At 33.8% G+C, this 24,300-nt stretch overlaps 1 protein-coding gene across 12 annotated transcripts in view; it reads left to right on the top strand.

The window, feature by feature from the left end:
• Positions 1-24,300, top strand: part of DZIP3 (DAZ interacting zinc finger protein 3) — an 85,968-nt gene that overhangs the window by 33,373 nt on the left and 28,295 nt on the right. For 10 of the 12 annotated variants that reach the window (XM_055316420.1, XM_055316418.1, XM_055316415.1 and 7 more), the window contains 10 exons: positions 3,668-3,787; positions 5,450-5,551; positions 6,921-7,013; positions 7,790-7,842; positions 13,523-13,599; positions 15,260-15,877; positions 17,679-17,711; positions 18,620-18,789; positions 19,566-19,610; positions 23,517-23,542. In XM_055316420.1, the coding sequence (XP_055172395.1) occupies positions 3,668-3,787; positions 5,450-5,551; positions 6,921-7,013; positions 7,790-7,842; positions 13,523-13,599; positions 15,260-15,877; positions 17,679-17,711; positions 18,620-18,789; positions 19,566-19,610; positions 23,517-23,542 (1,337 nt within the window). The remainder of the gene's footprint in view (positions 1-3,667; positions 3,788-5,449; positions 5,552-6,920; positions 7,014-7,789; positions 7,843-13,522; positions 13,600-15,259; positions 15,878-17,678; positions 17,712-18,619; positions 18,790-19,565; positions 19,611-23,516; positions 23,543-24,300) is intronic. The other 2 variants (XM_055316421.1, XM_055316422.1) reach the window with 2 other exon arrangements.

The following is a 24,300-nucleotide window of genomic DNA, read 5'->3' as shown; positions in this document are numbered from 1 at the left end:
CTATCTTCATATTTCTTCTCAGAAAGTTTGTACCAGTTTGTTTTTTGGTTTTTTGTTTGTTTGTTTGTTTGTTTTAGAGGGAGAGAAGGCGCACATATGTGTGCATGTGCAAGTTGGGGGAGGGGCAAAGGGAGATGGAGAGAATCTCAAGCTGACCTTGCACTGAGCAAGGAGCCCCACTCATGACTCTGCTTAACCGATTGAGCCAGCCAGGCACCCTACCAGTTTGTATTCTTAAGATGAAGTATGATTTTCCATTTTCCCATACCTTCTTGGTATTCTTTTGGGATAATTTTTACCCATCTTTTAAGCCATATTAAAGTAACTTTCTAATTTGTTTAGTATGAAAATAACTACAGGTTTCTCTTGGTTAATGTTTGACCTATCTCTTTCCAGACTTTAAACTTTTTTTGGATCCTTATATTTTGGCTGACTTGAAAGCTACATGCATTCCTCAAAGTGGATGTTTTGAAACAATAAAAGATTCGACTTTCTTGGAAGCTATAACAGCTCAAATTGTATAAACCTAATAATATAGCTTCAAAATATGTGGGGCAAAAACTGATAATACAGAAGGAGAGATAGAAAACTCTCCAGTCACAGAGTACTATTTTAATATAGCTCTCTCAGTAATCAGTAGAAAAAGCAGACAATTTTTGGCATTTGTCAGGAAAATCACATGGCTTTAAACCTAGGCTTACTAATTATTTTATATGTTATTTTTAACGTTAAACTTCTCTGCTTTCCTAAAGCAGCCCTTCTTGGTCTTAGTTTTCTCTTTTTCCTCCTCCTTTTAAAATATTTTTATTATCCAAACATTTTTAGTGAATTTTTGTTTCCAAGCAAAATAATACACATATACAGTTTGTCAAATAATGTTAAAAGACTTAACAATCTGTAGTCAGTCATCTCTAATTGTAGTTCTTAACGAGAGACATCTTCTTCCAACTCTCTAGGTATTTTTCTTTGATATATCTATATCTTTTGAAAAGATGTACAGCTTTTTACAACATTTCTTCATTTTAGGTATTATTTTCTGACTTCTCTTTATGGCAGATATGTAGCTCTCTTATACATCCCCTTCACATATACACTTCTTTCCCCATCCTAGCAATAGTTACAAATTATTATTAAATTTGCCTTAGGGTTTTCTTTTATTCCTTGGAATATCCTTCACCTCTATGTAGGATCCTCTTTTTCTTGGATCTCAAGTTTTCTCTTTTTAGGTTTACTCCCTTGTTTTGTTGGTACAACTTAGCAGCTTCCTAGAAAAGGGTATGATTGGGAGGTAAATTTTTTAAGAGCTTTCAAGTCTTCAAAATAATATATTCTTTGTACATTTCATTTATATCTTGCCTGGGCATAGAATTGTAGGTTGCAAATTATTTTCCTTCATATTTTCGGAATGTTTCCATTATCTCCTTGCTTCCAGTAGTACTTCTGAGAAATCTGATTCATGTTCTGATTCACAGTCTTTTGCTTACAACCTATTTTTTTTTCTTGGAGTTTTTAGGATATTCTATATTCCCTAGTGTTCTGAGCTGTGTTTTGAAAATGTTCTGGCACATTTAAAAAATGTATTTATTAGATGATTTTTTTTCATTTTCACTTTTATTTATGAAATATTTGTTATTCAGATACTCAACATCTTGGACTATATCTGTGATTTTCATATTCTTTCCCCTATTTATTGTATGTTGCCTTTTGTTTTACTTTGTAGGAGCTTTTTCTTTAACTTTCTGCATAGGGCTGATAATCAGCTGATGCCCACTAGTGCTATCATATTAGTTGTTCGTTAAAATATTTATGTACTGCTTCAAAAATAGCTGCTGCCATGAGTTTCTTGGGCACCCAACCACCATTCCAGCTGCTTTAGACTTTCCACCAGCCCTCCCTCCCTGTGCTACTTTAACATCCAATAAAGGTTCAATGCCTGGTAGGATAGAATGCTTCAGTGACCCTATTCTGGCTGTAGGCCTGCATGTTCTTTATCTGTTAGGATTAGACCCTGGCACCCCACCAATAGTCTTGCTTCCCACACATTGTGATCAGTTCTTTAGGACTTTTAGAGGGCTGACCTATACCACTTTATCCTAGGTGAGTTCTACCAGAGGCCTGCCCTTCCCCAGTTGCTCCTATCTTCACATATCCCTTTAGATAAGCTCATGCTGGTGGGGGAATATAGTGCTCCTAGAGATGCTGGCACCTTAGCAGGGTAGCGTTCTTTCATATGGTTGTTATTTTTAACATTACCCTCATTCCTATCCTTCTATTGAATTTTTAATTTCAGTGATTATTACAGCTATTATCTATCAAGAGTTTCTGTTGTTATGAGTTTTTTTTTTTGTAATGACAATCTGTTTTCGCTTCATAAATGCATAATATATCAGGTGAATGTCAATTAGATCATGGAAGGCCTTATATAAGCCAGGTGTGGGGTTCAGATACTATCTTGAAGTTAATTTAAAACCCCTGAAGACTTTTAAACAGTGGAATGATTAATCCAACTATAGTAAAATGAGAAACAGAACACACAGATACACACTTATATACCTGCATATGTCTATATGCACATATGGGTATGTGTCTCTCTGGGAGGTGATTTTTTTTTTTTTTTAAGATTTTATTTATTTGTTCATGAGAGACTGAGAGAGAGAGAGGCAGAGGGAGAAGCAGGCTCCATGAGGGAGCCCAAAGTGGGACTCGATCCCAGGTCTCCAGGATCAGGCCCTAGGCCGAAGGCAGGCGCCAAACCGCTGAGCCACCCAGGGATCCCTTAAGGAGGTGATATTTAAGTGGGAACCAGAGAGTCAAGACTAGAACTAGCTCTATAAAGACTGGGAAAAGGGTATTGAATGGCATCAAAATAATAATATAAATGGTGACTAGATTTATCAAACAGTCTCTAGGAGCTTATTTGTCATGTTGCATTCTCTCCCTATATTAGAAATACTATTTGAAATCCTGTGATACTACCCCTTTAAGGGGTAAGTATTAAGGACCTGGTCTAAAGACTTGTTTAATGTAGACTTGATAATGTGTTTCACCTACATTTAATCAGTATTTGAAAATAGGAAATTGCATTCCAGGTCGTAACTCTAAACATTGGAAGCATATTTCTGTATGGTACTTCTGCCCATTAAAGCAGCAAGTGGCATATTTGCACCACTCCAGGAGTCTCGCTGCCAATGTGATGTCCTAGGAACCAGTTCTAGCAGGCCTTCCTGGGTTCGCATTGATTTGTTGTCTGTGTGTGTGTGTGTGTGTGTGTGTGTGTGTGTGTGTGTGTGAGAGAGAGAGAGAGAGAGAGAGAGAGAGAGAGAGAGAGAGAGCGAGCAAGAAGTTTTTAATAGGAACATGCCAGGTATTATGCTGTGAGTTAGGATGGAGTCAAGAGAAGTACAGCTTCAAACATAGACTCTTATTCCTTTCTCCATGTTTATGTTCAGTAAAGAGCCCAGTATTTCTAATTTAGGGCCTTCCCAAATATTATTTACTTTGAATGAAAGAAACATGTTCTATTACTGTTGTGTTGTTTTTTAAACATGCAATGAATGACTTCAAAAAGAGATGATAAAATGGACATATTATTTAAGGTAAAATATTGAAAGTGTTGCAATCTTGATACTAATATAACTCATAAGATTTTTTGAATTTTAAAATCTAGGATCTTCTTAATGATTTTATCAAGACCACTGAAAGTAATATAATGAAGCAGACCATTTGCAGTTATCTAGATTGTGAACGATCTTGTGAAGCCGATATTTTAAAGAACACCAATTACAAGGTAATATAATTATTAACCATTTTTAAAAATGGAATTGTAAAGTTAGAGATAAAATTTATTATCTTGCATCAAAATATTGTTTAAAAAGAGTACTTAATTATAGTAGTAATTAAATAATTAGTTAAAAGAGTTTAATTATAGTAGAAATGCAGTTAAGTTAAATATCTTCAACTGAGCCTGGGTGACTCAGTTGGTTAAGCATCCAACTCTTGATTTCAGCTCAGGTCATAATCTCAGAGTCTTGAGATCAGGCCCTAGGTCAGGCTCTGCACTTAATGGGGAGTCTGTTGGAGATTGTCTTTCTCTCTCTCACTCCCCCTCTGCCCCTCCGCTCTCTGCTTGCATGCGCAAAGGGGCATACTCTCTCTCCCTCTCAAGTCTTAAAAAAAAAAAAAAAAGTTGGGTATCTCTAAGAACTTAAATTCATAGTGGGCAGGAATTCTTGATATCCCGTGAGTCAATTAAAAAGAATCGATTTTGCTAGAGTTTTATAATATTCAAATGTCTTTGTAGTTATAGTTAATATCACTGCAATCATAACAGTAAAAATTATGTAAAATATTCTTTATAGTTAGAAATGTTATAGGTGTAGAATAATTAGCATTTTACTAAGGAGAAAGGTTGTTACTCCTCAAGATTCTGTTAACTGACCAAAGTGATCATTATCTGTTGAATGCATCTTGGGCAAGCAAAATGAAACCAGCCTGGATTTGAAAAAATTCAGCAATGTCAAATCTAGTTCTCTCTGGATATATCAAAATGAGGCTGTGGGAAATCACAGGATAGGATGAGGTGCCAGCATGACACTACTTCTATCATATAATGGAAATCCAGTGGCAAAGCATGATTTATACAGTGAGTGGCAAGGGGAGAAATCCTCAGATGTGTATTCATTAGAGTAACATAGGTATTAGGAAGTGGGCCTGGCAAAGTAGAGTGCTCAGAGTGGGGCAAGTTGGGTCTTGGTTTAGGTGACATGGTAATATAGTCCTAAGATTTCCCAGGGAGGCTTCCAGGGTTCTAGTCACATGAATGGCATGTACCAGCAAAAGTTCCTGGCCACAAAATTTAGATCCTTGTCATCCAAGTAGGTTTACCTTTTTACAGGAAGCAAGACTGTGGTTTCCAGGTAGTGCATAATGGAAGGACTAGAAATTTATAACTTGGGATAATGCAGTAGCTATCTGTCACTAAGATTACAAATCAGGCCTAGCAATTGTTAACAGAGATTCAGGAAAATGGTATGGAATTAGGGCTGGAGGAAAAGAGAAATGTAAAAATAGAGGTGAAGAGGGGTAGACAACATGTTCCTCTGAAAAGGTCACTCACCAAATTTCTGATATTTTGTTGTATCAGAACAACAGTTTATGGAAAGTATTACATTGACTTATTACAATTATTGCCTTGTCTTTTTGTCTGAATGCTTTTTTTCTTTAGTGATGTAAAAAATAGGCCTATAAAAAATGACTTATAAAGTTCTTTGATTACCAGTGATCTGTTGATAAATTTTGAATGCCATGTAAAACTCATCTAGTTAAAGCAGCATTTTGAAAGTCACTTAAGGTGTTCATGTCTAAATAAGTGAGTGAATGAATGAATGACTTTACGGTAGTATATGAATTACTGGTTCCATAGCAACAACTTACTTTTGTCTTTTTTCAGGGATTTTTTCAGTTAATGTGCAGTAAAAGCTGCTGTGTTTATTTCCATAAAATTTGCTGGAAAAAGTTCAAGAATTTAAAATATCCAGGTGAAAATGATCAGGTATTTGTTTTTCCTTCAAAATTTTACAGCCTTTCTTCCTTTATCCATTCTTCTTTTTCCCCTTCATTTCTTCCTATTCACAACCTTCTCTCTTTTTTTTTTCTTCCTTTATTTTTCTTTCCCTATTGTCTCTGATGCTTTCCTCCTCATTATTTTTGTTCATCATCACCATTTATTAAACAGATCTTTGCAGGGGGTATTTTGCTAGTTGCTTTGGTTAGTGATTTCTATCAGTTTGTTCCCTTCCTTTTAGAAGTTTATGCTCTTAAAAATATTTTTGTGTATATTCACATAAAGGACATAGAATCAAAGAATATAATTACTAAACAAAAAAATGGACACATACAATTTTAAGGATTTTCTATCTTAAGGGATAGAGAACAATAATGAATTTTATAGTCTTCAATCATTTATTTATAAGTATTTATATTTATGTAAAGTTACATAACTGAATTCTTATGAAAGTAGAAATCCAAAGCCCAATTCTATATGGATTACTCTTTAGTGAACTAATGGCCATAAGTTGAATTTATACTGTTTGGTTCTAGAATGTTTATATTGTGCAGATAAGAGAAAACCATTATAAAGCACTTGTGGCATAGTAGAAAGAGCATTGTATAAAGAGTTGGGTGATCTGAATTCAAGTCCAGATTGAGCCACTTACTTTTTTTTTTTTTTTAACATTAGGCTGGTAATTTAACCACTCAGACTCAGTTTTCTAAACCATAAAGTGAGGATAAAGTAATATCCACTTCTTAAGATTGTTATGAGGATTAATAGATAAAACATGAACTTGCATTGTACACTAAAAATTGTATGAAGCGTTATTATTTTTTTAAGCAACATGTGACTACTTTTCACTTTTTTTGATTATTCGGGCAATCATTATAACTCAACCTCAGAAAAAGAAGTACAAGAAAACTAAGTAACTTAACCAGGGGAAATAGCAAGCTCAGAGCCAGAGAAAGGGCTCAACATTTTTTATTCTTTTCCCCCAGAATCCTCATATATCTGATAGAAATTCAGTATTCCTTTTTACACTTGCTTAATCAGTACATTTCGCTTGAAGTTGTTTTCCCTAGAGGCAGTAAATACATATTAGGCTGTTTTTTGCTACTTGGAGACTTTGAAGTAGAAATGATGGGAGAGAAAAGTGTGATGATGCATTTTAAATAGGTTATCCATTGATACATGAAATGGACTATCTTTAAACAGCTAACTCTCAAATGTTTATTCACATCTTTTGTTTTACTATCTAGCAACATTTGCTTTTAACTTTAATCAGATTTGCACATTAGGGATATTTTTCTGTTTTTATTGTTTATATTTTTTTCTGTTAGTAATTAGTTTTTTCTATTGATAACTTTAGACCTTTAGTGGGAAAAAATGTTTGAAAGAAGGATGTACAGGTGACATGGTAAGGATGTTACAATGTGATGTACCTGGAATTGTTAAAATTTTGGTGAGTATCTTTTTCTTATTTTTCTTGCTTTCCTTCACTGGAATGGTATTTTTTACTTCAAACAGATTTGAGAATCATAGTAATAGTATTTTAGTCATGTTTTTCTCTTTGATGACTAAGCTCTCTGACCTTTCTATTGCTTTGATTTCTCCAAAGTACTATTTATATGTGGTCATTAAAAATAAAAACGTTTTTAAAAATAAAAATATACACAGAGGGAGAGGGGAGAGAAAAGCAAGCAATGGCTGTAGCAATGAGGAAAGTCTCTCATAAACCAAGAGTGATAATCTAATTCTGTGCCCTCTAAGGTTAAAGATAATCTTAGATTTTCTGAATTTCTTTTTAATCTGTGAGCCATCTTCCCATGAATATATCTGTAGAACATCACATACTGTGCTGTTTCATACTCCAGTGCTGTCCACTTAGTTTTTTTTAGTTAATGAAATATCTTAATTGAATTTTCAGTTTATAAATAAATAGACCAAAATTAGAAATATGTATTATTTCCTTCTTTACATATGTATATTTTTGTATTTCAGATTCAGCATTTAAGTACTATACTATTATAAAAGGAGAAGTGCCTTCTAAGATCAACTCTAGTTTGTTTGATAAGGATTGCATATATGGCTTACCTTGTTATTTCTGTTTTACTTGTTTTTAAAGTCTCTATAGCTTCATTCTCATTGCCCTTTTTCAAATATTAAGGCTAAGTAGTAACATTAAAGAATTTTAAAAATTGTACTACTTTAGAGCTATTTTTTTTCCATCACTTGCAGTTTGAAGTTGTGAGAAAGGATGAATATATAACCATTGAAAATTTAGGAGCAAGGTAAGCTTGAAATAAAATATTCTTTTATTCTTTTCCCTGAGCGTGTATATATTTTTCACTTGCTGCTTTTTTCTGTTTCTGTTCACTTGTTGGAGCTCCATTAAGTTTAAAGGTAGTATTAGTTATATGAAAAGATTTTATTTGATTGACATTTATCTCCCCTTCTCTGCCTGCCTTGTAGACATTTAAATTCTAAAGTAAATAAGAGTAAATTATGTGGATACTCTTTCCTGAAGTATGAAAATAATCCTTTCCTGAAAACGAAACACATTTTTCTTAAAGTTTTTTAAATGAGGTTTTGGTGAAATAAAAACTGTCTCCTAGCTTTCAAAACTCATCCAGGCCTCCAAGCTTGTTTGACAATTAAAATTGTATTATTTCTCTTGCATGAGAAAACTGTTTTGCAGAGGAAGATGCAGTATAAGCTGAGAACTCCTAGAGGTAGAAAGCATTATTTGCTATTGAAATGAGAAATTTCAATATAAAATGTTCTCCTAATTCATGGATTCTCTTCCGTTGAAAGTGTAAATGTCTACCATTTTTTAGTCTGCCAGGAATATAACATTGATATCTAAGACTGAAGTAAATGAAACTGAAGTAAAGTCTTTATCATAGGTTCCACTCCTAAAATCTAGATCTATCTACTGGCATACTAAATAGCTCCACTTTTATTTTCCCAAAAGATCTATAGTTCATCATGCCCACAAATGGACTTGAAATCTTTCTTCCCAACATTGCTGTGTAACTTTTTTTAAGTCCCGTCAATTCAACTTCTTAAAAATATTGTAAATGCCTCCTTACTTCTGCCCCTACATTCACACTTAATTAAATGAAGTCATTATTTCTTACTTGGAATTCTGAAACAGCTCCTTAAACTCTTTTTGTCCCTATGTTACTTTTCTTTACTTCTGTTGTTACATAGTCATCAAGAACACTTCTCAAAAATGAAAATTGAGCTATATCACTTCTCTCTTTAAAAATCTTTCAGAGGTTCTTCATTATTCTTAGTTTAGTTCAGACTTATTAGGTTGGCTCTTCAGATACTTTTTGTCCCTGCCCGCACTTAGGAGTGTCATCTCTTGTCATTCTTTTCTTATTATGTTTGCACCAACTATACCAAGCTTCATTTAATTCTTAGATGTGCCATCTGTTTTATCTCTAGGCCTTCCTTAGAAAACTCTACTCATTTGGCTTTGCCTGGTTAAATTTTTGGAAAGCCTTACTTAGATTAGGTGTTTGTATCATGTGTTCCCTTTCCTTCTCCTATCAAAAAATTTACTGTTGACCCTAGAACAACATGGGAGTCAGGGGTTGGGGTACTGACCCTCCCTGCCCCCTACAGCCAAAAATTTGCATGTAATTTTTGACTCCTCCAAACTTAACAGGCTACTAACAGCCTGTTGTTGACTGGAAGCCCTACTGATAACATAAACAGGCAATTAACACGTATTTTGTGTATGCACTATATACACTGTATTGTTACAATAAAGTAAGCTAGAGAAAAAGTGTTATTAAGAAAATCATAAGGAAGAGAAAATAGATCTACAGTAGCTACTACTTTGAAAACCATTTGGCAGTTTCTTTAACATTAAACATATACCATCTGACTCAGTACTCCTAGGAATTTTCACAAGTGAAATGAAAGCATATGTTTATACAAAGAGTATATATGTGAATATTTATAGTGGCTTTATTCTTAATAGTCCAAACCAGAAACAACTCAAATATAAACTTTGAATGAATAAAAAAATTGTGATACATCTATACAATGGAAAACTACTCAGCAATAAACAAAAATAAACTACTGATACATGCAATAACGTGAATAAATCTCAAAAAATTATGTTAAGTGAAAAAATTCAGATGCAAAAGGCTTTCCTACTAAAGGACAGTCAATAAAAAGCAGTATTATAAGAATAGAAATCATTTGAGTGGTTACTCAGGTTAGAGTTTGGGAGAGGGGAACTACTGCAAAAGAGATTTGGAGGAAACAGCAAAGGATCTACAACAGAAAAATGGTTTTGAGAAATAAGAAGAAAGTTGAACATTTTATTATTCTTGGTGGCAGTATGGGAGAGTTCTAGTTTCTGCAGGTGTTAATGGTATATTATTGTGATTTTAATTTGTATTTGCCTAATGATTAATGAAGTTGAATATCTTTTCATGTGTTTATTTGCCACCCATATATCTTCTTTGATGAATTATCTATTCTAATATGTTGCCCATTTTTTCCATGAATTGTTTGCTTATTTTGAGTTATAAGATTTCTTTGTGTAGGGCAGCCTCAGTGGTTTAGTGCCACCTTCAGCCCAGGGCCTGATCCTGGAGACCAGGGATCGAGTCCCATGTCAGGCTCCCTGCATGGAGCCGGCTTCTCCTTCTGCCTGTGTTGTGTCTCTGCCTCTCTCTCTTTCTCTCTCTGTGTCTCATGAATAAATAAATAAAATCTTTTTTAAAAAAAAGATTTCTTTGTGTATTCCAGGTACAATTCTTTATCTAATATGAATTTTAAAATATTTTATCCCAGGCCATGGCACGTCTTTTTATTTTCTAAAAGGTATCTTTCAAAAAGCAGAAATTATTCATGTCAGTGAAGTCTTATATATCTTTAATGCTTAATGCTTTTTATGTTTTAAGAGCATTTTTTTTTTCTACTCCCAAATCACAAAGATTTTCTCCATGTTTTTTCTGTTTTGAAAGTTTTCGGTTTTAAATTTAGATTTATAATCCATTTCTAGTTAAATTCTGCATACAGTGTTACATAAGGGTCAAGGTTCTGTCACATCTGTATACATATATTTAATCTATAGACTCTGTATATGGTCTTTCTGAGCTCACGTTTGTCTTCCATTCACTTATCTGTCCATTTGCCAATACCACACTGTCTCATTACTATGGCTTTGTACTGTCTCAAGAAGTTAGGTTGTGTGAGTTCAACTTTTTTCTTATTTCTCAAAACCATTTTTTTCTGTTCTAGAGCTTTTGCTGTTTTGTAATGAATCTAAGAAACACCTTATAAAATTTTCCAAACTTTTTACTGGGATTTTGATTGGGATTATGTTGAATCTGTAGATCAAATTGGGAATGATTTGCATCTTAATATTGAGGCTTCCCATCCATGAACATGAGCTATAATTTCACTTAATTATATCTTCTTTGATGTCTCACAGGAACATTGTGTAATTTTCTCTGTACAGTCTTGTGAATATTTTGTCAGATTGTCCCTATTTGTTTTTTTATGTTGTTGCAAATGATATTTTTAAAATTTTCATTTCCAGTTATTTGTTATATAGAACTGATTTATATATACTGAACATGTATCCTGTAACTTGGTATTTAATGATTCTAACATCACTGTATATTCTGTGAGGTTTTCTACAGATAATCATATATCATCTGTGGCTAAAGACAACTTTATTTCTTTTTTCCATTTGTATAGTTTGTGTTTACTTTCCTTCACACCTGCACTGGCTAGGTCCTCTGGTACAATATTAAATGCAAGCGGTAAGAGTAGACATCATTGTCTTTTCTTAGGGATAAGACTTCACTTTTCCTCCAATTAGTATGTTGTTAGCTATAGATTATAGTTGACCTTTTTTAGGTAGGAGAAATTCTTTTGTTTTCCTAGTTTTCTGAAAAATTTATCATGAATGGGTATTGAATTAATGCTTCTCTGCATGCATTGAGGTTATCATATGGTTTTCTTCTTATTCTTCAAGCTGTTAATATGCTGAATTATAATGATTTATTTTGAAATGCTAAATCAACCTTGCTTTCCCAGGATAAATAACAGTTGGTCATGATCTATTTATTTTTTTCCATATTGCTGCTGGTTTTTTTTCCTATATATCTTAAAAAAAAGTTTTTAAGATTTATGTATTTGAGAAGGAGTGTCCATGTGCACAAGTGGGAGGGAGAGGGTGAGGGAGAGAATCTCAAGCAGGCTTCTTGTTGAGTGCAGAGCCCAACACAGGACTTGATTTCAGAACTCTGAGGTAATGACCTGAGCCAAAATCAAGAGTCAGATGTTTAACTGACTGAGCCACCCAGGTGCCCATTTCCTAGCTTTTTAAAGATGTAACTGACATAGAACATTATGTAAGTTTAAGTTGTACAAAGTGATGATTTGATATATATTGTGAAATGATTACCACAGTAAGGTTAGTTAACTGTGTGAGATGATGGATCTGTTAACATTTTTCACACGTGTGTGTGTGTGCATGTGTGTGTGTGTGTGATGAGAACTTTTAAAATCTACTTTCTAGGGTGCCTGGGTGACTCCAGTTAGTTGAGTGTCAGGTTCTTGGTTTCAGCTGAGGTTGTGATCTTGGTTGTGAGAATAAGGCCCACATTGGACTCTGTGCTGAGCATGGAGTCTGCTGGAGATTTTCTCTTTCTCTCTCTCTGTACCTCCCCCTGCTCAATGGCACACACTCTCTCCCTAGGATAAAGCAATAAAGTCTAAAAAAAAAAAAAATCTATTTTCTTCGCAACTTTCAAGTATTGTTTGTTAATTGTAGTCACTGTACTGTACACTGGAATTGGATCCCCAGTTTGTATCCTTTGACTTCCTTACTCATTTTCCCCACACCCTCATCAATTTACACTCCCATGACCAAAATTCCTTGTATTCAGTATCTTCACCAGTACTTCATACTGTTAGAGTTTTAGATGTTTCCTGTGTAGTGAATGATTGGCAGTGTCATGGTGCTGGATATAAAACAGTTGACACACCACCAAAATCTCTCTCCTCGTTAAACAAACGTTCTGTGGTCCCATTGTCCCATTTTTGTTTTGTTTTGTTTTGTTTTCTGTAGGAGAGTTCATCTCAGTGCTAAGTCTCAAGTTTTTCATGTTTTTGGAAACTTTTACTTGGTGTTATGTCTATTAAATAAATTTTGTTACTTTTGACCTCATTTTTCTAGTTATTTGTATTGCTCTCATGCTGATTTCTTTGTTGCTGCCTTTTTCTCTTTCTTTCTTTTGCTTTCTTTCTTTCTTTTTCCTTCCTTCCTTCCTTCTTTTCTTTCTTTTATTTCTTTCTTTCTTTTCTTTTTCCTTCCTTCTTTTCTTTCTTTCTCTTCCTTCCTTCCTTCCTTCCTTCCTTCCTTCTTCTTCTTCTTTCTTTTTCTTTCTTTCTTTCTTTCTTTCTTTCTTTCTTTCTTTCTTTCTTTCTTTCTTTCTTTCTTTCTTTCTTTCTTTCTTTCTTTCTTTCTTTTCTTTCTTTTCTTTCTTTTCTTTCTTTCTTTTCTTTCTTTCTTTCTTTCAACACTAGTCATTGAATGAGTTGAATTTTCTTGGTATAGTGATTGGTAAGAAGACCTTATGCTGGAGGGAGACCTGGGAGGAGTTATAGATTTGCTGAGGTTTTTTACAACGTTTCTGCTGCCACACAGCCTTTTTACAGATAAGCTAGTTGTGTGATTTGTTTTTGTTTTTTTGGTTTTTGGCTTTTGGTTTTTTTTTTTGGTGTGAAACCTAGAAGTTCTGTTTGTCTCATAATTCCAATGAAAATGACAGTGGTTGTCATTATTGATGGGTTTTGTTTGTTCATTCCCTTTTCTCCTTTAAGTTTTTCCAGGAGGAGGAGAAGAAAATTCTCATTTACTTAGCCATGCTGATGCCAGAAAGCTTGACTGACTTTGGTATTAACTGTAACTTAATTTTTTTTTACTTGCAGTTATAAAAAGTTGATGTCTCTAAAAATCACTGATACTGATATAAGACCGAAGATCAGTTTAAAATTTAGTACAAAAGGTACTGTTTTATTCTTCTATGTCTCTTCTTGAAAAGAGTATTAAAAGTTTAGACTTGCTCTATACATTATCATGCCATTAACAACCATGTGTTTATGTTTGTCATTCAGTGGGCTTGGGGTTTACACCAAATAAGCATCACTTAGTGTAGGCTAGAATTCATGGACAGAAATCAGCAGGTATTTCAGTCTTACATTACCTTGGCATTCTGTAGAGAAGTTTGCTAGGTCTGGTGTGTATTGCTGTGACTACACAATGAGATTGGACTCCCTACCAACATCTCCTCTCCTGTTGCATTCCCTGTTAATAGAGCTAAATAGAAGGCATGAAAATTTTGGGCTCAAGGCCAAGTAGTCTAAACTTAGGTGCCAGCTGTTTAGAAGTATGCTAAGAAATGCCACCTACTTAGCACTTGGACACTTTAAAGGTTCCTAGTCCCGTGGAAGAATGGTTTGGTGGCAGTGCTTCTGCTGGGGGAAATGAATGTCCTTGATCCCAGCCAGCTTCATTATTTGGCGACCAAGAGAAAACTCCTTGGGTCATTTACCTTGCTTGCCTCCACAGTATACATCAAGCATATCAAACAAGAATATTAGTTTTAAAAATTTCTTGAAACTTAGAATCATGAAGGATAAAATAATAAAGCTGCCTCTTATGATAAATACATGTTTGGATAGTCATACAAAAAATATACCATTATATATCAAGTTCATATTTCTAAATCACCTCAGTCTACTCTCCTCCTTTAGAGGCGCTGTTAAAACCAGAAGAATACCAAGTAGTTCATTCTCATGCTTTATGCCATTTCATTGGTGAAATATCTTAATAATAAACTTAATTATTTTTTGAGAGGATAAGAACATCATCATCAGGTCAGTGTGTCTCAAACTTTAATATATGTTTAAGTCACCAAGTCACCTGGTGATTTTGTTAAAACATAGATGCCAATTTAGTACCTCTGGGTTGCATGGGACAAGAGGGATGCTAAGATTCTGCATTTCTAAGGCTCTCCCATAGGGATGCCAGTGCTGGCCCGTGAACTACACTTTGAATATTAAGGCATTAGGTCACTTTATGTTTTTTGATATAGTTCTGTATTGTCTAATATGGTAGCCATTTGCTATATGCGGCTATTTAAAATAATAAAAATGAGATATAATTCAAATTCAGTTCCTTTGTTAGAAAAGCAGCATTTCTGGTATTCAGTGGCTAGCACACCAAATCTAAAACATTTTTATCACAGAAAGTTCTGCTGGACAGTGCTGATTAAGATAAAATATAGTTACTTAAACAAAATATAATTAAACACTGGCAGTTACCATTCTTGGCAGTCTTCGGAATTTTCAAAGGCCCAATACTTTAGTGCCATTTGGTTGCCAAAGCTCATTTACTTGAACAAAACCCTGGATGGTTGAAAGGCTTCTGTGGTGATTAGTCTTTGTGATTACTTCTGCTTGGGAATATCTAGTTTTTGTTGGGATTTTTTTTGACAGGTAGACAACAGCATGCTTATTGAGCACTGGCTGTGGCAAAGCATTGTATCATACTTCATTCTCTTGGAATAGTCCCTTTCCTACAGGAGCTTAGGATGTAATACAAGAGACCACATAGAGAAAGAGCATTAATGTGGAATGTTTTGACTTCTCAAAATTCATTTTCAGATGAAATGCCTATCTTCAAACTTGATTATAATTATTTCTATCATCTGCTTCATATAATTATCATTTCTGGTACTGACATTGTCCGGCAAATATTTGATGAGGCTATGCCACCCCCTCTTTTGAAAAAAGAGCTTCTTATACACAAGAATGTGCTGGAACCCTACTACAACCATCTTTGGACCAATCACCCTTTGGGTGGAGCATGGCATCTGCTTTATCCCCCAAACAAGGAGCTACCACAGTCCAAACAATTTGACTTGTACCTTCTCTTAGCTCTCATAAAACATTTGAATGTATTCCCTGCACCCAAAAAAGGCTGGAATATGGAACCATCATCTTCTGATCTCTCTAAGTCTGCAGACATCCTGAGGCTGTGCAAATACAGGGATATCCTCCTTAGTGAGATTTTGATGAATGGTCTCACTGAGTCACAATTCAATTCAATTTGGAAAAAAGTTTCAGATATTCTTCTGCGCCTCGGGATGAAGCAAGAGGATATTGAGAAAGTGAAGGAGAATCCCATTGAGAATATCTCCCTTGATTACCATCAACTCTCCATCTACCTAGGCATTCCAGTACCAGAAATCATCCAGAGGATGTTATCCTGCTATCAACAAGGTACAAAATAATTACTTACTTCAGCTGGTAAACCTTCACTGAGTGTCTGTCATGTGCCACACACAGTGCTAAGAGCAGGAGATTCAGTGAGCTCACATTCTTGGGAGGATAGACTCATCAAGAAACTAATAAAAATCATAGTGCTAGGGATATTCCAGGATGCCATGGGAAATCCTACTCTAAGAGATTCCAAAAAAGCTTTCTGGAGAGTATAATATCTAAGGAATTCTTAAATGACATGTAAAAGTTAGCCCAGTGAAGAAGATGGGAGAAGGATATTTCAGAAGGAAACAAGAACAAAGCTATAGAAACATAAAAATAATTGTAATGCAGAGAACTAAAAAGTTTTGCCTTATTGAGCTCAAAGTAGGGGAAAGTTAATGGAGAATATATTCAAGAGGATTTCTCTTGTCATGTTGAGAAGTTTTTGTTTTCAGAAAGGAATTGAAGATTTTTAAGTTAAAGGAGTTTTATCACTACTATAAAATTAAGGAAAAGCATGGAATACAGGTACTGTGTATTTCAAGGATACCCTTTTAGATACCATGAGTATATGTTTTCTCCTTTCCAGTAGAACCATGACATTTAGTTTAAAAGTTTGGCAGCTGTCCATTGGCCGCACCCATGGGTAATTTAAAAAATCGAATAATGTTTAGGCAAGTACAAGGTCAGCAGTAGCCATTCTCAGACATTGTTTCTTGATATGGGAAAGACTTCAGACCTTCTTTCCTGCATTCCTGGATAGCTTCTCAGTTGTCCTAATGGGGAGTGGAGTTCAAGGCATGTCAGCATCACTGAACCCCTTACTGAGCTATTCTGGGTGATTTTTCCTGGTCCCAGTTATTAGTTGTGCTACCTAGTGGGCAACTGATGACCACACTGATGGTATGTAACTGTTGAACTTACCAAATTTCTGGTAATTGTTGAACTGATACAGATTTTCTTCGGAGATTTGCTACTGCCCAGTAACAGTCCTTTTACTGAGGTTCTGGGACACCATTGTGTTTTTCTGCTAAACCTTTGAGAGCTTTCTTTGAGCATAAAAGAAGAGAATGCTGACTGATGATATAAGAAAGTCATGCAAGAATCCTTGACCTAAGAGACTCTTTTTTAAATTTAAGATTTTTAATAACAAATGAGAATAAAGGTAATATTTGGGAGGTTTTTGAGCACTAAATAAATATAAAGCATTTCAAACAGTTCTCGGGTAGACCAAAAAGGTTCAAGTCCCTTTAATAGAGGCTTTCCTAGTAGTTACTACAGTAGCTGTTTTCATTTGTTTGGTTAGTATCCACTGTTCCCACCAAATCACTGTAAAGGTTGTCTTATTTCTTCACCATTCAATATCTAGAACCTCATACAGCCTGATGTATTGTAGTTTAATAAATATTTATGAACAAGAGAAAGGGAGGCTGATCAGGATAATTCATATTGCTAAAAATGCTCCAACTTTCAATGGAGGCTTGCTTCATAACTCACTATTACTATTTCATGACCTTAGACTTTTTAAATTGTAAGAATGTGCTGTTTGTTTTAAAGGGCTTATAGTCTAGGCATTATCTATTAGGAGCTATCAAAATTTTTTTTCTTCCCTAAACATGAGTTTATAACCTTTATGTTATAATCTAAAGATTATGCCTTGTTTAAACTGGATCATGAGTGAAGCTGGTTGATTTTATAGTTAGTTATAAAATTAATTGATGCAACATAAAAATCTTCTTCCTTTTCTTAGTCCCAGTCAGGTATTTTTTGGTTGCCTTTGCAATTATACAGCTTAAGTTTTTTTCTTTATGTGTCATAGGAATTGCTCTACAATCAATAACTGGCAGTCAACGTAAGTATGTTTAAAAACAAAATACCTAGGTGACCTTTCACCTTGGGATGGCTAGGGGATACTTACAGGCATTTTACGTGATCAGTTTAACTGTAATAAACTATAAATATTTGTTATAAACTTGGAAAATCATGTGGTCAAATTACTGTTGGTCAGCTGAATGTAGTATGAGCCTTTGTACTCTGCTTTGGTCTTAGTGCACGTGCTCCAGGATTTACCCAAGCATAGTTTAGTTTGTTGACTTTTTAACACACTGGATATTTCATCAGGCAGAAGTGTCTACCTGCTTCCTCTACCTGCTCGTATATGCCACTCTTTAGCTTATGTAGCTTTTATCTGGTTAACTTCTCCACTGTTAAACTATATACTCTTTTTTGCCAGGTGGTAATTACTTTAATTTATATTTTTGTGTTCTTGTGGGTTTTTTTTTAATGTAATTCATATTGTGCAAGTAAAATTATACATAAGAAAACACTGTTGGTTTTGTTTGGAGTAAAATTATACTTCAATAAAAATATTTAAATGAGGAAAAAAATGTTCATTATTCTAAAATTATACTAGTTACAGTATTAATAGGGAAATGTCAGAATCCTCAAAAACTTAGTATTTAGAGTTGCCTTAAGTTCCAGAATATCTAATATTTAGAGTCTATTTAAGATAACAGTAAAGTATCTTAGCATTTGGGTTTATACTGATTGGTTCTAGGGTAGCATCTGTACCTGTTTGGTCATTGATAAATGGACATTTCATTTTCATCTAGTGAGGGAACAGAATAAGATGTCTTCTATTTTAGTTCCTGGGATGATGTTTTATGGGGCAAAGGGTCGGAGGGGGGGTTGTTTATAATAGTGATAAGAGGCTAAAACTGTATGTATCTCAATTTTGAGTGTTTTGTTTTTAACGCTTAGGTATTGAACTAGAAGAGTTACAGAATGAGGAAGAAGAACTAAGTCCACCCCTCATGGAATACAATATAAATGTGAATTCAAACCCTGAAATACAGTTAGCAGAAATGAGTAAAGATGGAGCATCAATACCTAGTGAATCTTCAACAGAATCTATTAAAGATCTCCAGGAAGTATAAGCTCTCATTAATATTTAAATTAGAATTTAATCAGGGCCTTTAGTTTGTTGCATGTGCTCTACTTACAGCATCCCATATAATCTTACTGTCATAGTGTTTACACAGAGCTTGAATTGGAATGGATCTTCCCTAGTACTTCTTCCAAAGTCTTTCCTGCCTTAGCCTTTTATTTTTCCAGCATTTACTGAACACTTGGTATGTGCCAGGTACTATGCTAGATTTCTGAACATATTTTTTCATCCTGAGTGGTTGGAAAGTGGGAAGTTAATAGAAAGTAGAAGAAAGCATAATGGGGAATAGAAGAAGAGAGAAGAAAACAGGGATATTTCAATGCTGTTTGCACATGGGTAGGATTAAAATCTTACAGGATGGATCTTTATTTAATGGTTTATTTAACGGTTATTATATGGCCACTAAATTACTCCCAGGCTTAGTTTTTCATTTTATGAACTTGAATATGTTGATTCTTTTTAGAAGTCCCTTCCTCCTTTGTTGCTCATGCATGCACATGGGCAGATGGGGATCTGTAAACTTTTTTTCTGTAGCCTATTCATTGATATTACAGGTTATTCCTTTATAGATCAGAGATTTCTCAAGAGTGGAAGACAGGTTAAAATCAAAGTGAAAATGAAAATTTTCTATAGAATCTAGGAAGAAGCAAATGTGATGTTTAATATTAGAAGATAAAATATTTCAGTGGTTAGAGGAAATTTATTTTGCAAAAAACTTCTTGTACAGTTTGAATTGTATGTTAATTTATTTCTTGTCAGGTTAAGAGTAAACCAAAGAAAAAGAAAAAGACTAAGAATAAAAAGGTAAGTGACTGTATTAGCATTATAATAGAGGGATGTCTAATTATGAGCACTTAGATTTAATACATGGATTCACCGTTAGAACTTAAAATTAGTTCAAGTAGACTAGAGCATAAATGACTTAAAATGTCAATAGGTTCATTGAATATGTGGTTATAGAGAAGTCTATGTATGTTAGATCCTGAATGATTCAAACTCACAGTGTGTCTTACTTTACTTACCTAAATCATAATTATACATTTAAATAGACAAACAAGAAACTGAAATAGTTATTTGGAAATTTCACTGATTTCTGCATACTACGTTCATTTAAAAAATGCCTACTCAGTGTTTTAAAAACAGCTTCCCATCATATTTCTAGTGATATATTCAGAAGCATTTTTCAAAACCTCAAGAAATCTTGATTTTCTCCTTTGTGTCTAAGACTCTGCCAACAATGCAGTAATGTACAAAAATGTTAGAAATTCAAGAAGCTTCATTCATGCCTTTTCTTTGTTTTGCCTGTTACAAAATAAACAACTTATTGTTACTGTCAGTAGCAGCTTTAACAAAAAGTCTTTTAATTGCTTAGAAAATTACAAAGGAAAGTTGAGTTTTGTTTTGACTTATTTTTTTTTTTTTACTTAATTTTTTTTTAACTAAGACTATATTTCTGGAGCAATTTTGTTTTTGTTCAGAGAAAAATTGAGGGGAAGGTGCAGAGATTTTCCATATATCTTTGGCCTCCACACATGAATAGCTTCTCCCATTATCAATATCCCCCAGCAGAGTGGTACATTTGTTGTAATTGATTAACTACATTGACATATCATATTCCACCAAAGTTCATTTACATTTTGGTTCACTCTTGATGTTTGTAGATTCCTATGGATTTGGACTTGAGTTTTTTTTAATCAAGCATATAGCTAACCACTAGGCTTTGCAAATCTTATGGTGGGGGGGAAAAAAGGTGTTATTTTCTGGCCTGAAGCATATACTTAAAATCTAGATGTACTCTGTAGATTATATTACAAATTCAGTGAGACTCTTTGCCCAACTACAATCTGGTAAATCCATTTTATTTCATCTTTTGAAAGTATACACAAATTTTAATCATAAATGAAAACACAAGGGAAAGTTAGCAAACACTTAGGTGAAGAACAAAATAAAGGTTATATATACTATGATCAATGAAATATCAATACCATTTTCATATTTATCATAACCATCATTTATTAAAATTTATCATTTCATTCAAAAGTTATTTTGAAAAAAAAAGTTATTTTGAAAATCATGTTTTTAAAAGACATGAATAAGATGACTTACTTTTAGGCAGTTCTTGTATGATAAAACACAACCTGGTCCATTAGTTTCACTGATAATTTTTAATTTTTGCAAAAAATTTTAGTAATTTTAGTAAATCCCAGGTCTAATACTACATAAAACTGGCCAAGTAAATCCACAGCTGTCAGGCCACAAATCTTGTTTCCAAAGGTATATAAGTTTGTCTCTTCCAAAAAATTAAAATATGGTTCCTCAAATTCTCAATTTTAATTAGAAAGTCCCACTTTTATGACAAGTTGTAATTAAACAGGAATAAACACAACTGGAAATAAATGTAAACACAGCTCAAAATTTCACATGGTAGTAATATTGAAAATGTCTTATTAAATGTCAAGAAGTTTTTTCTTATTTATAACCTAAGTTTTTTTCTAATTTATTTTATTAGAAGTTGAGATACTCTGAAGATAATTATATCAAAACGAGATTTGAACATTAGAAGAGAGATCTTACATTTTTTAATCTAAATTCTAAGGGATAGAACCTAAAAATGCTGAAATTTTTGCATATGACTTTTATATATAGTGGTCCTACTAATATACATTTGTTATTGTAGGTACAAAGTATTGTCTAGTTATAGTGTAAACAACCAGTTATAAAAAGCTAAGTCAATCCACATTTTCTAATCAGGAGTTTCCTTCATGAAAAATTCTAGCATACAGAAATTAGCTTGTGTTATACAGAATAACATCAAAGTCCCTATAAGTGAAGTTATGTCTTCTCAATTATTTTGCAATATCTCTGCCTAAATTAGTTGAAATCCTAAGAAGATCTCTCAGAGACTCTGGAAGAATATGATTAAAAAAAAGTAAAAATTGTGTAGCAAATAGAGGGGTCAGTACAGATAACTTGTAACTAGTATGTAAAGAGACTTTGTAGTTAACACTTTCTTCAGTTAGGAATTTAGTATTTAGCTTCTAAATTATAAATAACTCTTTTAGGAGTTAATTAGACCCTCCTTCCCACTCTCCTCGGCCCCCCCCCCCCGGGGAATTAAGGGTTAAGAATAGAAAAGGGGGGAAGGTAAAGCAGATGGCAGAAGAATAGAAGGCTTTGTGATGAAGCCTTTGAAAAAGAAAGAAACATGGCAGGAAATAAATCTAACCCTTCAAATTGGATGTGCTCTCTACAGACGGGAAGTTACTGAGATGCATGTAAAACAGGCTGATGCATGTGTTGACAAAAAGTTGTCATGGGAAGAGCTAGAAAGTTTCAGAAACTTTTCAACTATACTAGATGTTCATTCTGAACAACCAAATGTCTTTCCATTCAGTTATTCAGGTACACTGGAATCAAGGTAGGAGTTGATAATTCTAAGTTGTAGAATCAAATTGGTACTGGACACTGATCAGACACTGAGATGCAAAAATCCTCTTAGTGTACAGACAGTAAGGCAAAACAAATTTGTAAGTACATCTTGGAATGTATGGGGAAGAAGACCCTGAAGTTTCTTACAAATAAAAGTTGGTAGTAGAAGTTAATACTCTAATTCGTGTAAGAGTAAAGAGTAAATAAATAATACTCTTAACAGAAGGGTAATGTATAAGAGTAATTAATCCTCTTAATTAGCATATGTTGAGTGTTATTGCTATTATCTTTATGTAGTATGTTGCCTTTATAATTTTACTTTAATGAATTTAAAATTTAGGGTTTTATTTTTAACATTTCTTTCTAATTGTGATCTCCCTAACACTTCTTTTTCTGTAAGATTTCTTAATATATCCGTCTGCTTTTACCTTATGTGTAGATTTTCAAGAACCCTTGTAGTTAATGTAGTATTCCATGAAGGAGAATTACACATTCCCTGGCCAAAGATTACCAGTAGGTGCAAACTCGGCCCCAATATTTATTTCCAATATCTTGATAATTTTTAAGTTGTTTCATGTCTCAGTGGTAGGTTGCAAAATTAATTTACTGGGTCACAACTACCATTTTATAAAATTAATAGAATTAATAGGAATAAAAAAAGCTTCAGAATTCATCACATAGTCTCTTCAGGCAGAGATATAACAAACTGCCGTGGACTGAGTGTTTTAAGCAACAAACATTTATTTTTCACAGTTCTAGAGGCTGGGAAGTCCAAGATCAAGGTGTCAGGAGATTTGGTGTCTGCTGAGTGAGGGCCCTCTTATCAGATGGCTAAATTTTGCTGTATCATTACATGGTGGGGGGAGAGAGAGAGAACACACAGAGCAAGAGATTTAACTCTCTGGTCTCTTCCTATAAAGCTGCTAATTCCCTCATGAGGACTTCATGGCATCATCTAAACATAATTACTTTCCAGTGCCCCTACCTCCAGTTACCATCACACTGAGGGTTAGGGTTTCAGCATATGAATTTAGGAGGGGCACAGAAGTGCAGTCTGTAACACATATAATATGGGTAAAGTTTATGTAGTGGAACTTAAATTTCAGTTTTATATTATGTATAAAGATTTATATATAAGTGCATTTACATCATGATGTAAAATGTGTTTATTTTGCTTTTGGTAAAAAGGAGTTTAAGAAACACTGATCTAAATACAGTCACATCACTATGTTGTACTGACATAGTTGATATAGATTACTAATTCTTGATGCTGTTTTTCAGAATAAGGAATCAAAAGAAGAACAAGTGTAAGTATTTATTTAATTTTTAAATTTTTATTACTATTTTCAAAGTGTGCTTTGCCAGTATGGCACAGCCTTACCTTGGAAGGTGTTCTAAAAGAAGAAAGTACAGTTCCTTGTAATAACTTGACACTTTTTAAGAGAATGACAAAAAGTTAAATTATCATTTACTTTGGGAGAATAGAATCTCTCACCATTTTTATATAAGGCACTCAAGAATCACCCAGTACTAATTGCTTTTTTATTCAAAGACTAATTTGCCTCCAGCATAAAATCTTTTAAAATGTCATCTGGGTTGTGGTTAGCCAAATCTAAATTTAAGTACGATTTAACCTTAGAGAACAGATCATTGTTTGTCCTAATGACCTTTTACAAAAGAGTTTGTCTTGAGTTGGTTTGTTTAATCCACAGCTTGTTGTTATTGTTGCTGTTTTTAATCCCCGGTTGTTAACCATGAATTTTGAACCTTTACTGGAAACGTATTAATGTCTGAAGATCACTGGATTGTACAACCATGTGATTGAGGACAGTGCAGTAGAGGGTGGAAGTAGGGGAGACAGTAATGAAGAGATTCATTATACCCACCAAAAAGTTTGTTAATTGAAAGTCCATAACTTTAGAGAATTCACTGTGAAAACATAAATTATTAAGATATCTATATGGTAAGTAAATGGTTCATCATCTGAGTTTTTCATGTTCTCTGGCAGCAAGTTGAGCAAAACAATACTAGAGCAATAGTTTTTTTGTTTTTTGCTCTTTTCAAG

This window comes from Nyctereutes procyonoides, unplaced genomic scaffold (assembly GCF_905146905.1).
Source record: "Nyctereutes procyonoides isolate TBG_1078 unplaced genomic scaffold, NYPRO_anot_genome, whole genome shotgun sequence".
In the NCBI taxonomy this organism is placed as follows: domain Eukaryota; kingdom Metazoa; phylum Chordata; class Mammalia; order Carnivora; family Canidae; genus Nyctereutes; species Nyctereutes procyonoides.
This window is presented reverse-complemented; position numbering and strand designations above follow the sequence as displayed.